This window comes from Ahaetulla prasina, chromosome 2, assembly GCF_028640845.1.
Source record: "Ahaetulla prasina isolate Xishuangbanna chromosome 2, ASM2864084v1, whole genome shotgun sequence".
Taxonomy (NCBI): Eukaryota; Metazoa; Chordata; class Lepidosauria; order Squamata; family Colubridae; genus Ahaetulla; species Ahaetulla prasina.
Genome location: NC_080540.1, coordinates 116,893,175 through 116,908,349, shown reverse-complemented (window position 1 = coordinate 116,908,349; position 15,175 = coordinate 116,893,175). Strand labels below are relative to the sequence as shown.

General features: G+C 36.6%; 1 protein-coding gene across 1 annotated transcript in view; it reads left to right on the top strand.

Annotated features, from left to right (window-relative positions):
* CACNA1A (calcium voltage-gated channel subunit alpha1 A) overlaps positions 1 to 15,175 on the top strand; it is a 151,158-nt gene that overhangs the window by 88,468 nt on the left and 47,515 nt on the right. The window contains exons 28-31 of the mRNA XM_058168527.1: positions 10,335 to 10,440; positions 11,143 to 11,250; positions 14,170 to 14,270; positions 14,937 to 15,046. Of these exons, the coding sequence (XP_058024510.1) occupies positions 10,335 to 10,440; positions 11,143 to 11,250; positions 14,170 to 14,270; positions 14,937 to 15,046 (425 nt within the window). The remainder of the gene's footprint in view (positions 1 to 10,334; positions 10,441 to 11,142; positions 11,251 to 14,169; positions 14,271 to 14,936; positions 15,047 to 15,175) is intronic.

Here is a 15,175-nt window from a genome sequence, read left to right as displayed (position 1 = left end):
TTTTGAAGAGTAGTTTGGGGGTTTAAGAGGTAGAAATCACTCCTTAACTTTACCAAACTGTTTCTAAACATAGGGTCAGTGATATTTGGTTGGTTGGTGCAAATGAGTGCTTTTGGACTATCAAAAGAATCTGTCCCCATAAGGAGGTGTCCTATTTACCACATTGAGATTCAGGATTATCAGAACAGTATTTTACCTTTCCTTCATCTCTTTCCCATCTAAGGCTGATAATTTATTCTCAAAGTTCAAAGAAAGGCTCTTTAAAAGTGGGGAAATTCCAAAGGCGACAAAAAGGTATAAATTAGTATTTCCTCCTTGCAGTCTTGCAGCTTCTTGGAAATCTCTGGATTCTATTTTGAAAGTGGAAGCTGCCCTTTCAGGAAAACTTTAGGCTCCCTCTACAGGGCCTTGTTTATTCCAAGCTGAACTTTTCACAACTTATTGGCTAATACATTAATGTTCTATAATTCTCTTCTGTTCAGTGAACGTGAATACTTGCTTCCCCTAAGCCATTTTCTTTCTTACCATGTATGTAGTTATTGTCTTCAAACTACCTTAATAACCTTTGAAAAGCAGATTGGCCCATGCCACCAGAAACAGACTTTGAATTAGTGAATAAGCACTATGCATTTCCCACTCAAGTTTCAGAACTGCTCAGATTTCCTATTACTGAGACCTCTGTTGCAGCATTAATTTCCCATTGTGAGGTATAGTCCTAATCTCCCCTATGAGGAAAGGTTGAGATGTACATAAAAACACTGTAGTAGCATTTGGAGTTTCTGCCATAAAAACAACATAAAAGTTGGCATCTTTGGTTTCATCCCAGGCTGGCCAAGAATGGCCTACATAAATTTTAATGCACTGGAGCCCTTTTGGATTACTCAACTCTGGATGCTATCCATTTCAGAGATTTGACCTATATTTTGCTGAACATAGGTCCAAAGCTAATCAACCGTTTCATTTTACCTAACTATCATATTTAAACCTTTCAAAGAACTAAGATAAATCAAAGATGAACAATTTATTAATCCACAAATATCCATATGTCCACTTTTACAATTTCTGAAAAACTCCCTAAGATTGTGCTTAATTAAGCAATACAGCAATACAGCCCCTCTAACTAGTCTAGCCAATCACTGATTTGAGTCCACATAGAACTTCCCTCCCAAATGAAAAAAATAATATGGTTGAAAATTTCAGCTTTATCTACTTTAGCAATTTCACATTTTACTTATGCTCTTTGTGGACCTTGGGGATCATCAACCCCCTTTTTCAAAAATAAAAGTTTTTCCTGCTGCAAAAATATTGCCTACTAATTACATTAATGGAACCAAATATCTAGGAATTCATACCAAGTCTCATTCTAACCATGTATCTTCCAAATTCTCAAGAACCATCAATCTGCTGATAGAAAACCTATCTGAACTGATTGCCTCCTGGACTTGGCCAATACACTAGTTAAAAGTTGTGACTGATCTGTTGGATCATAGAACTTCAAGAAAATTATTTTTTTTCTTCCGTAAAATTAAAGGGTCCCATGAACACAAGAATTATATTAAGGCCGCTTCTTATTCGTTTATTCATTTAAGAACAGAACCATAGTACATCTCTACAGATTTGAATTTTATAATCTGCCAAAAGAATGAGAAAATAAAGTCAACTTGTGCCTCAAATAACTATGTATCTCTGCAAAAAACACATCACAATTGGAAGCTTTTAAATTCATCCAAGCATCTAGCAACCAACAGGATTTTTAGTTCCTGTCAAGTTGTCAAAGATCTGTCTTCATGTACTTATCAGAAAAGAGCACTGAAGATACCTATAAGTAGAATAGAATATAATTTTTTATTGGCCAAGTGGACACTCAAGGGATTTGTCTTGGTGCATACGCTCTCAGTGTACATAAAAGAAAAAATATGTTCATCAAGAATGATAAGGTACAACACTTAATGATAGACTTCATGGTATTTGTGAGCCACATGTATGAGGTAGCACCTATACAAAAAGATGTTCTGGAAAATTCCCTAGCTGAAAATTTCTTTTTTATTTTCTCTGACTACATTTTTTTTACCTTGAGTAACAGAACAAACTCTTCAGTTTGTTCTGAACTGTCCCTTCAGAAAAGGAGCAGTAAGAAATTTGGCTCAACCTTTGCAAAACCTTGTTCCATTGATGGCACTGTTACCATCCATTTCACAAAATTCTATAATAATGACAATCAAAGTATCAACTTTGATTTTTTTCAATCCTAAAACTGATCTCACTAGGGCCAACTATGATGTTGGATTCTATGTTATCTCTGATAGTAGGCTTTTGTTCTGAGAAGGCAAAATCCAAGATTCTACAGACCAGAGAAAAGTTAGATGACTATAATCCTTCCAAAAATGGAAACCTCCCCCCCACCCGCCATGATGATAATTCATCTTCACTGGGATCTATTGCCAGTGGATAAGCAAGAATTATTTGCTTACTTCGTATTTATATTGATACCCGTTTCCTACTTATGCCGTATAAAAACTTTGCTGGTATCTAAATATAGGATTCTTGGGATAGAGATTTTTTCCCACGATATCTCCAGAACAGTTATTAGCTTGACAACCACTTAAACCTCAGTACTATATCCTGAAATATTCCATTGGCACCTCCTGCCCCTTCAGCAGTCTTGAATACATATAATTGAATTTACATTATCAATATACCCTTCCACCACCTCATCAGATCTAATGATGATAGGTGCTGCCATCACCCCACTCCCATTTTACCTATAGCCTTTGTGCAGAGCAAGCTTTAGAGCTAGACATCTTAAGTCTGTTAGTAGAGAATCCAGTATTTTGTTATTCAAAATGACTCTTCCAGTACCTTCAGTTATATTAATATTACAATACTGTATGAAGCTAAGGAACTTTATTCCTTAAATTGTCATCCTTTCTTCCAACTTTTAAAAGACTGGAGAAAATCTACAGGGTTCAGGGGAAGAAATGCACTTTTCAAATACACATCACTCTATTTCATCATAATAAAGGCATCTCCTACCAGTAAGAAAAGCCGTAAACATATTGATTTTGGTCACAGTTTTTACTTCACAGCAACTTTGGACTTCAGAATTACGAACTTCCATGCTTCTGTGGGCAATTATCTTTTTTTCTTTGGGGAGTTTTTCAGCAAGTATTGAGACAGAAGGACTGTCAAAGCAACAGAGCAACATTTTGTGGCATAATGTGAACTACACAGCAAAATCTGTGACAAGTCTGATTTTCCTAGGGAGGCTTGTCGGATCCTAGGAACTTCAAAGGCGGAATCCCATGTACAGAACTTTGTCTTCAAAACCAATGGTATTTGAGCTAATTTCAGTATATGAGAAAAATATTCCATACTTTAGTTCTACAGCATCTGTCGAACTTGCACTGTACTACCAAGGATGGGATCAGAGCTCCTTCTCAAAATGCAATTACAAGTTTGACTCTGAATTCCAAACTGTGGCAAAATATTCTCAAAAGTGTTTCTTGGAGATACAGAGATATTAACCATTTCAACACAAGTGATTTGCAGACATCAGTTCCAGACTATGCAGCTTGTAGACAGACTGTTTTTACCAACTAGTTTGGGATATCATATTGGACTAATGGAATGTATCACATCCTTTCATCACAAAAGTCTATGTTATGCAGCTTAACATTAATCTGTCTCAAGTGCCTATTGTGCTACCTGTTACTCTCATCCAAAAGTAGCTACCTCATTTGCAAAAGATATATAGAACCAATACCACAGTCTCTATGTAAAAAGAATGCTTGTTCTCATTTTGCCTTAGTCTGAGATTGTGCCTCTTCTGTATGATCTCAACTTTTTTTTTAATCAGCATTAAGAAATTCTGCATAGTCATAACAGTAAGCATGGTTCAACTACTTCATTTGGGAAGTTGGTTTGTGACATTGGATTTCAATGATGCTTACTTCCACATACTACCAAAGACACTGGTAGCTGCCCCTCTTCCATTCTCATGATTAGCTTCAGCTTTACCAAAATGCTACCATATCTTGCTTTATATCCAGGATATTCTGTCAAAGCTCAGTTGTGAGGCTTTTTCAATAACATTCAATTACACCTGCAGAGCAATATCTATAATTCAGTTTTTCAAGTAAGATATTGGAAACCTTTGCTTTCTTTACATTTTTACCTCAGAGACTATAAAGAAATAACGTTTTATTCTGATAAAAATAGAGAGGAAAAATACCCTGTCTGGGAAGCTTTCAATAATCTCGACTTACTTGACATTGACTTAGATAATTGCTTGAATGCCAACACTATCACGCATCAAGTTGCTACTATAAAATAGCATCCTGAGTTGGAGTGAAAATAACATTTTTCTCTCATCATGCTAAAACCATTTTAAAGGATGGTCCAATTAATAAATATTCTGTAGATTTCTCTCATGGAAGTTGATTGAATGCTTACAGAGTGAAAGTATTTACAGAGTTCCCTTTAAGCCCATGGTTGTATGATTGTTTAAGCTGCTATCTCTTAAAATAAATCTATTGATAGCTATCAGCACATAAGTTTCAAAATCAGAGAATTCTAATTTATTTTTACACAAATTCTACACTTCCTCCAATATTAATTTCTTGGTTGCAATAAAATTTTCTCTAGTTATTCTTTCTGATGTGATTACATTCTAAGGAGTATGCTATTGTATGGCCTAAATTAAATGTATGTAGAGGTCTTAGTTTTGCAGAATTTTAAGAGTTTCAAAAATTGGAAATTACTTTAGCCTTCCATACTAGATAAACAAGGAACAAGTTAATAAATGTATTCATTGGTATTGATTTTACAATGTATACTAGAAAGAAAAATGCCAGGGAATGTAACAGCTTACTTGCTCAGGAGAATGAATATGTAACCATGACTGTAACTTTCCACGACAATTCTCTTATGAGAGATGTAGGTTGTACATGGGCCTCTGCATAGAAATTTTCTAACCAGTGCAAAATAGATATAGTTTTGAAAAGTCATGTCCTGTTGAGTTGATGATTTGCTAAAGTCAGAATTCCTTCCATAAATGCTCTGATATATCCCAAGGCTGAGAATGCCTTTTATGGGGCTTAGAAGAAAATGAGAATTCTGACCATGATTATCTATTCTTTGAAGCCTCTGGAGGACATTCAGATATCTCTAATTCAGAAAACTGATAAGCGTAATTCTATTAATGTTTCTCTTTCAATATATAAGGGGCTTGGTAGGCAGTACTCACTGATGATTTCCTTCTGTCTGACCTTTTGGGTCATGAAATATAAGGATTGGAAGAGTTCTGGAGAACATCTAGTTCAGGCCACTGCCCAGTACAGGAATCCATTACTATTGCAACATTGGATTGTAATGTAGTAGATTGCCTTTTTTTTAGGAAACTGGAATAAATGTACTTAAAGTATAGATTTTTTTTTCTGTTATGTTAGTTACACTGTGAAGAAATAGTCTTGCTTTTCAATATGGCTCCTCACCCTCTGGAATGGCAAGTTTAATTGTGGACCCTGCCTACTAGCTCCAGGAGATACAATATCCTGAGGTAGAAAATATCCTCTATTGCCAGGGGTGTCAAACTGGCGGCCCACAGACCAGATGCGTCACATGCAGGCCACGCCCACCCCAGCTCCACGAAGGGGAAAAATGTCACAATACATCACAAGATGGCAATGTGACACTGCAAGTTTGACACCCGTGCTCTATCAGACCCAGAGAATAAGCATTTAAAGTAAACATTCCCATTTATCTTGCAATGAGCATGACCTTGCTAAGACAAGGATATGTTACAACCTAGGCAACAGGTATTTGGTGAACATAACACCAGATGCTAATTATTCAGGCACATTTGGAAACTTAAATACTCCATCATTTGCTTTGAAAATAATCACTTTTTATAATGCATACTGCATACATCTTCCATTCATAATGCTTAGTCCTTTCTCACCATTTCTTCTGTCATTTTTTCCAGAAAAAAATTCTTAAGGAGGCAAATATGGAATAGGTCTGTGATGCCTTTTGACTGATAACACTAGGAACCTTCTATATTGAAGGACTCCTACTGTTTAAATATAATACAAGGGGAAAGGATGATATAACTGTTAATTAAAAGTTTTCATACAATCACCAATACTTTAGGATAGCTTTTGTAAATAAAGTTAAGATAGAAAAGAGGAAAAAGCAATATGAGGCTTGAGCAAAAGAAGAGGAACAAGCTACATTGCCTTTATTTGCTTGTGGATTGTGGAACTGGAAGAAGTGCCTCAGCTTCACTGAAATTAACAATAGCAGTCATGAGAACTGCCAGATGAATATATAAAATTGCTTTAAACCAAGAAATGTTACTTTATTCACTCATATCCCAATCGTTTTCTAATTGTAAACTATGAACCTTTTGTCAGATTCTAAAGGGACATGACTGAGGTCAAGATCTTCCACATGCAAGTGTTTATTTTAATATTAAGCTATAGCGTTTCTGTATAGAAAAAACTTTTGTTTATGTATTTTATTTTTATTCTTATTTACTTATCTCTGTTTAAAAGTTCTGTGGGTGATGCATAGTAAAATCAATTTACACAAAATGCAACAATACACAAACGAACTAAAATATTTGTTAAAAACAGACACTCTAAAAACTACTGTATGAGTATTAAAATTCTTGAAATACTATGGAGACTGACATAGGAAGGTTAAATAACTGAGAAAATAAAACATTGATGGTGCTGAAAAGGTAGCAATGTAAGGACTGGGGAAACTACTTTACAACTACTTTGTTGTAAACTACTACTACACTGGAAGCAAACCCACTTCCATGTAACTGCTTGCTACATTTCTGGGTATGAAGATGCTCAAAGCAATGCAAGTTATGAACAGAAAGAGACACCAAAGAAGATATTCTTTTCTATCACAGTAACAGCTACTCATCTTAAGAAGATACCAATCAAAAATGGAAAATTCAAATTTGCTTTTGAAGATAAAAGCTGCATTTACAGAAAACCTGCTCTTTCAACTGAGCAGTGCTTCAAAGAGGAGGCACATACAGCCATGTTTTCAAAATGCTACATTTATGTTCTGTTATCAAATAATGAGCTCTAAACCCAAACTGTAAAGGTTCAGAAGAGGATACGAACTCAAATCACACTGAAGCTTGTTCCTTCATCAATAAAAGAATTGTGTTCTCAAAGCCCAGCCTGAAGACAAACTTAGCTTTTGATAGAGCTTGAAGCATTAAAGTAGTTTTCAAATAAAGTTGGACTTACAAGACTAGAATTGCATAAATAGTTCAGTAAACAAGACTGGTTTCTTGTCTTTGTACAAGGAGACTAAAGAAGACCACAGAACAGTATATATTCCTGGCAAGTAGAGTCGTTGGTTTCAATCGATAGGCTTTGTTACTTAGTGTAAACAGATTTATTTGGGGAATACTAGGTTAATATGATATGCAAAATTTAAGATAAGTAAGCTTTGGGTCAAGGCTTCAGTATCAAGATGCAGAGGATCTTTCCTACCTGTCCTATTTCCGTATCTGTGCTTCTGCTTCTCAACTATACATCCTTTGAGTAAAAAATATTTCCTAGATGTAATACCCTACAATAATCTCCCTCCTCCCCACCCCACACAGTTGACTAATCCTTTTGTTTATACTTTCATCCCCTTATAATTAGTTATCATTATGCATCCCTAGGTTAACTTATATATGCCACTGGCTGTCCAGAAAACTACTGAGAGAGGGAACGATTCTACAAATCCATGACTGTGGGGGAAGGAATGAGAGTTTCTGATTGCCTTATCTGACCTAATGGAAGAATTGCTGCCTGTGCCATCCATCATTCCCCATTCTTTTCTGCTATGATTATTCCTTAGCATACAAACTTCCTTCTGTATCAAATAACAATCTTAAAGGCTCAGCCCCCTACAGATCTGGAGTCTACACATAACCTGACATTCTCATATTCAATAGTCTGCACACTCTGGCTAACTCAATGTGACGCTTTCATCTCCCTTAACTTGCTTAAACCACCTTGCTCCAATGCATGAGAATCTAAGCTATTGTCCTTGGGCATTCTGTATTACAAAAATAAAAAGTCACAAGAAAATTCAAATTCAGTAAGGAAGAGCTGAAGACTATGAATGAAATTATGTGAAATACAAGAACACACAATCTGGTGAAGGAAGTTATTCTTTAGCAGGTCTTGAGATTACTTGAGCCAGTATAAAAACATCTTTGGGGTGTTTCTTTGATTGAACAAAAAGGGCAAGAACAAAGTTGGAAAAAAGTTTGCTTAATTGGAACAGAAGCAAGAAAAAACAACTCTCAACTTAATGCTACATCAAGGCTTTATCCATGCAGTTTTTATGGTAGAATGGGAATGCTTTAATGTGATAATGTTTGAGTGAAAGCTTATCATGTGATCCAGGACAGTACTGCTGGTCCTCAAATTAAAGCATTACTATTATGGGGAAATATTATACAGCAGTTGCAGGAGTAACTCTTGTTAACGTATGAAATCCTGGAGACTGCAACTAGTGAGTAATAATAGCTGGATCCTCCTTATGTTGTGTAGTTATTTGATTTTGGCTGCACAATAAAATTATAATTTCTACAACTATTCTAGATGAACTGCCAAAATATCTGAAGTGCCATCTCACAATCCTCAGTGAATTAATTTTCAAAATACAGTACAAAGGAATGGTCTAAATGATGGGGTTGGGAACATTATTACCTCATCCTATCTAGAAAGTGACTCACCATTCGCCTCCATACAAGACTTTGCATGTGGCCAGAAGCAAAGGATTATCTCTGACAAATTGGATTGAATTATATGACAGAACTGGAGTTTACACACCAGCTTGTAGCCTGTTGATGAACAGTTGAAAAATACAAAGGAATGTAAGGGAACAGGCAGCATTCTTAACAAATTGCCAAAGAGGGAATGCTGAATGCAGAAGCACAAACCCTGGGTAAGCTTTTTTTCAGTAGGCCTCCAGTGCAGGCTGGTCTTCAAGATCTACAGGTTTTCTGGACATGAGGTTCCTGAGGGATCTTCTGCTGAATGTGTCATCATCACTTGTATGTGTGCCTCCCACTTTCTCTCTTGCTTTCTTTCTTCCCTGTTTTGATCTTACCTATCATCCTGTGCACCTCTGTTCAGTGACATTTACTTAACAAACTCCCAAACCCGTTACTGTCTAACCCCCATTTCCATTAGTCCGCAGCCTATCTCAGCTAATGCACTAGCTAATCGAGCCCCACCCTGAGCATCTTGTGTGATCTCCAGCCCATAGCCTTGGCTCAGAGGAATGGCACATGGCCTATGATCTGCCAGTTTCATTTCTTTCTCTTTTGTGTTAAGGATGCACCCATTTTTTTGCACCAAGAGCCCACAGTCCGGATCTCTCCCTATAGATCAACCTATATCCGAGCTATGAATGAGTCTCAATATGTATTCTGTGGATGCCTTTACACTGTGCAGTGCTGTGATGCATGGTGCATGCTGCATGCTCCTTTTGCATGCTTCTAATCTTGCACATTTGACAAAACTTGCTCTTGGTCAATGGTTGAATGCATTCTCCTTGAACCCATCCCTTTACTGCTGCTGTCTGCTGCTATCTTGAAAAGATGGGACTTTGTGTTACTTTACAATTTTTACTTTAAAATACAGAAACAACCTGAGCTCTGAGGGGAGAACTCTGTAGAAGATGGAATTCATTTGAGAATGGTAGTAAAGCATCATGTGAATTCTAGTGAGGACCCCCCCAAAAAATATTCCTGAATTTTCTCAGCAATTGTGGGGAAAGTCTAGAAGCAGAGCTGTGAGTATTGTAATCTATAGTCTATAGAGGGGCAGAATCTAAGGGTTAAAACAGAAGTCTAAAAACAATTTCAACTCTGCTAAAAACAACAGAATACATTTTAGACAACAATAAGCATTGGTTTCTTCCAAAGATTTTATAGTCTAATAGACAATCCTAGCTACATTAATGTGAGACTAGATTCCAAGTATTGTTATGGAATGAACTTTCCCAGCCGCATGCTTCGTAGTCAATTGGACTTTTATGTAATTATACTGTAGAATTATTTTTAACAAAATTTCCACGTGGCTTATGGAAAATCCATAGCATCTATGCATAGAAAATTGGGTGAAAGAAAAATGAAATAAAACAGTAGTTCATTAGTATGGATAATCTGAATAACGGAGACAACACAGGAAAAGGTCTCTAAGTTCAGAGTTCTCCCCAAGACTCTTATATTCCTCTGTGCATGACAAAGTGGAAAGTGAAGGAGGTCCTAGATTCACACATTTCTGCTTGAATTTCTCCAGAGATTACTACGAATGGATTTACCTGTGGCAGACGACAACACAGTCCATTTCAATTCTACTCTTATGGCATTGATCAGAACTGCCCTTGACATCAAAATTGCCAAAGGCAAGTGCCATTTCCATAGAGCCAGTTATTTTGCTGACAAATGAAAGTATTGTGGGAAATGAGACTAAATAAAGCACATTTTTAGATATTAATACTAATAATGAGGTAATGTTGAATACAAATGCTGCTTATGACAATGCCTTATACGAATAGGGGAAATTGATGCAGAATAAGTACTCTGCAGTGTTGACAGCTTCAGGAAAACAAGAGAGCATCAGGGTTTTTTAAAAATATACTTAAATGTGCATTAATTCATTGATTAATTAATAATTCCTAGTTTACAGTTCTGTTGAGACTTTTTGTTGTAGTAATCTGCTTCAGTTCTTTTCATCTTTTGACACAGTGCATTCCTACACCTCAATAAATTTCTCCCTTTATTTAGAAAATTAGAAACATGAGACAGAAAACAGTGCTAGAATCCATGTCTCTTGACTTGCCAGATAATTACAGAAATATTTTCAGATCATAGACAATCAGAAATGCTATTTTTCACCTCTAATTTGAAGTGTTATTGTTAAATGACTAAACATTTTTAAAGAATACTTTTATCAAATTTGAATATAAACGTTAATAGTATTTTTAAAAGCAAAATTAATATTGACACTGATAAAAAGTAAATGTTTAACATTTCAATGGGAAGAGGTAGAGCTGGGATGTCTAGCCATTTGTTTTTTCCTCTCATTCCTGCTTTGAATTTTCTAGGGGGGGCTGACAAACAGCAGATGGATGCTGAATTGAGAAAAGAGATGATGGCAATCTGGCCCAATTTATCCCAGAAAACTCTAGATCTTCTGGTCACCCCTCATAAATGTAAGAACTTTTTAATCATTACTTTCAGTCTCAGTCTTATCTATGCCAACCCTGCCTATTTCTACCTTTCTGTCATTTTCTCAGTATGCAAATACTATTTTATAATCCTACCATAATAAATAAGAACATAGGAGAAAATTATTTTGAGCAAAAAAATTTTTTCATAAAGCTAATGAAAGAAATATTTAAAAACAAAATTCTAATTCAGTAACTTTTCTTTAGTTATTATAATCCTTCCAGAGAGAGCATAGGTATAGTTTCATATCTTCATCTTTATCCTGACTCTCTTTATAAACCATTTAAGCATTAAAAATAATACTAAGTTAAAAACCATTTTTAACTGCCAGTATCAGCTTTTGGATTCCTTTTTTTTGAAATTCATTGTAACTTATTTCATCTTTGTAGTTACAAATGATAACTACAAAAATATTTATTTCCTTTTAAAAAAATCCAAAAGCTTGCTAAGATGTCCCTAACCTATTTTAATCTAGTGTATTGTTCTAAGGACTGTTTTCTCCTTTAATTCTTTCTTTTTTTTTACAATTTTTTTTTAAATTTTCTTTTAAGACAAAACATATAAACATGAAAACATTTTCAATCCCAATATTGTTTTCTCCTTTAATTCTGAGCCAGAGATATGCAGTCTTAGAATTGGGGGAGGGGGGCTGTCTAATTTTCCATTCTGGATGGCTCAGATCACTATCTTCTGATTAAAATATTCACTAGGTATTTTGATAGCTCACACTATTTTCTTTTGTATTTATGGAGAAATTCTATATCCAAAGGTGTCAAACCTGATCGCGTCATGTGATGTATCATGACGTGTCGCAATGTTTTTTGCCTTTGTGGAGTTGGGGTAGACGTGGCCTGTGCATGACGCATCTGGCCCGTGGGCCATCGGCTTGACAAGCCTGTAGTAAGTCATCAACTTAGATTGACAAACCTTTTCCTCTTCCCTTAGGACCGTGATGGTGAACCTATGGCATGCATGCCGGAAGTGGCACACAGAGCCATCTCTCCAGGCACTCCAGCCATCGGCCGTTGCTCTTCCGGGTTACAGTGCGAACAGGCACGCTGGCCAGCTGGTCTTCGCATGCGTGGGAGTGCCAGAAACTAGAAGAGCAGCTCCCTGGAGTGCATGCGCATGCCAGGAAGTTGAGCTTCCAGTTTTCAGTGTGCGCATACGTGCCAGCCAGCTGGTCTTCGCATGTGCATGCATGCCAAAAACAGGAAGACCAGGTGACTGCCACATATGCGCGCGCTGGAAACCAAAAGCTGATCTGATCTTCCAGTTTCTGGTGCTCCCACGTGTCGCACTAAGGAGCTACTCTTCCAGTTTCTGGCACTCCCTTGCGTGCATGTGCTCCCGTTTCAGCACTTGGTGCTGAAAAGGTTCGCCAACACTGCCTTAGGATGATGAACAATACGTTAAAACCTTCTGAAATGTCCTCACTTAGGCTACACTTCAGCCTTGATTAGATATGAGAGGGATAGAACAGTAAACTACTCTAAAATGTAGGAGTTTTCTGGGGTGCTTAGCCACTGATTTGCTTCTTACTGATTTAGAATAGGAATAGGAATAGGAATAGGTACAGAACAGAGCAGAATAGAATTCTTTATTGGCCAAGTGTGATTGGACACACAAGGAATTTGTCTTTGGTGCATATGCTCTCAGTGGACATAAAAGAAAAAAAATATATTCATCAAGAATCATAAAATACAACACTTAGTGATAGTCATAGGTTACTAAATAAGCAATCAAATCATACTAGGAGACAAATAAAACAATATAAATCATAGAGATACAAGCAACAAGGTTATAGTCATAGGTGAAAGGAGATGGGGTGATGGGAACGATGAGAAGATTAATAATAGTGCAGACTTAGTAAATAGTTTGACAGTGTTGTAGGAATTAGTTGTTTAGCAGAGTGATGGCATTCGGGAAAAACTGTCCTTGTGTCTAATTATTTTGGTGTGCAGTGCCCTATAGCAACGTTTTAAGGATAGAAACGTTACTCTGGAAGAAAAGCAGGACTTTGTATGTTGTTGCAAAGCATAAAATTGCTATAACAGATCAGAATATAAAGTCTTCTTCTTCCTCTTCCTCTTCTTCCTCCTCCCCTCCTCCTCCCTTCCTCCTTGTGACTTGCAGAAACAAATCCCTGCAGTTTACTGTTTCATAAAATATTCCTATTAGATTTACTATTCAAGGCTATATTGTAGTGCACCTCATTATGTGATGGTTTATATTTGAAGTCTGAATAACTAGACCAGGAGTAGTCAACCTTATACCTACTGTTCACTTTTGTATCTCGGTTAGTAGTAAAATTTTCTAACCGCCCACCTCTCGCGCATCATGGATTGGGTGGGGGAGGGGACACCGGCTACCAGCTCTGCTTATCTGTTACAGCTGGGTGGTGTGGGGGGAGATGCGCGAGCTATTCTGGGATGAGGCTCTTTTGTTTGCAGTCGCACTATAGCGCCATTTAGTTTCACTTACCTTACTTGAACTAAATTTATGCGCGGGCGATACAAATAATATATCTTCAGAAATTTAAATTGTCAGAATTTTATGAAAACCTAATGAACATTTTTTTAAATAATGCTATGAATTTTTTTTAAAAAAGTCAATTAAAAAAAGGAAAGTGCTTCAGTATCAGACAAAACCCTTACTGCCCACCATGAAAGCTGGAACGCCCACTAGGGGCGGTAGGGACCAGGTTGACTACCACTGAACTAGACTTGCCTTTCCCTTCCAAATAGCCATTGGGACGACTGGTGTAGTATCCCTATATAAAACTAGTTGAGAGAATGCCACTGGTCAAATATTTTGAGTCTAAAGACTGGAGAACTGCCGATTTGTAGCGCTAAGCTGGAGGGTGATGTTTTTCGTTTTGATTTGTTTCTTTTATTTTGCAGCTACTGACTTGACAGTGGGGAAAATCTATGCAGCCATGATGATCATGGAGTATTACCGCCAGAGTAAGGCTAAAAAGCTGCAGGCCATGCGAGAGGAGCAGGTATGTGAAAACTGAAAAAAAAAATGTGCCACCATTCCCAAATGTGAAAATGTTGGTGAATGTTTTTTATGCTTTCTGTTTACAGCAAATCAAGTGTACTTTAAAATAATCTTAAGATTTTTTTAAAAAGGTGGTGTTTTTGTTCAGTGATTACTCCTAATTAATTCCTTACACGTTAGGTTACAATTCAACTCATTAAATGCAATTAATTGAGCATTTCTGGAGTACAATAAACCTTGGACCAAATTACATTTCACAAAGTGCTACAGCCTGGCTAGGAAACCCCGTCACTTGTGTGTGTGCGTGTGTGTGCAAATCAATATAATTTATATTTAATTAAATGTTTTGGAGACCCAATAAACTCCATCAACAGAGATACACAATATAAAAATAATTTAAAAGTTGTTCTTTCTAGTGACTGTTTGAAGCTATGACATAATAATAATTGTGATTTCCTTTTTGCAATTTATGAGTAAAATCTGCTTAGAACTATTATTTTCATATTCTCAAGTTTACAAAGTTGGAAGGCAAACAGTAAATCATTTGTTCTAACAGTTTTTCAGGCGATCGGAAATTTACTGAAGGAAAAAAAGGTGATCTGATGATGTCTAGATTAGAAAGTATCTCCAAGTTTTTTTAATATTTGTATCATCCTGTTCCCTTTAGAATCGGACACCACTTATGTTCCAGCGCATGGAGCCACCTTCTCCATCCCAAGAAGGTGGTCAAGGACAAAATGCCCTTCCTTCCTCTCAATTGGATCAAGGAGGTGGAATGTGAGTCCTAGTTTATATAGGACAGTTCCATCCATACAGAAACAAATACTTCAGATGATACATTTACTAAAGCATTGCTACTACTAGTGCATTAGAAGTTCAATGAGTGGTTAATTCTCTGTCATTGGA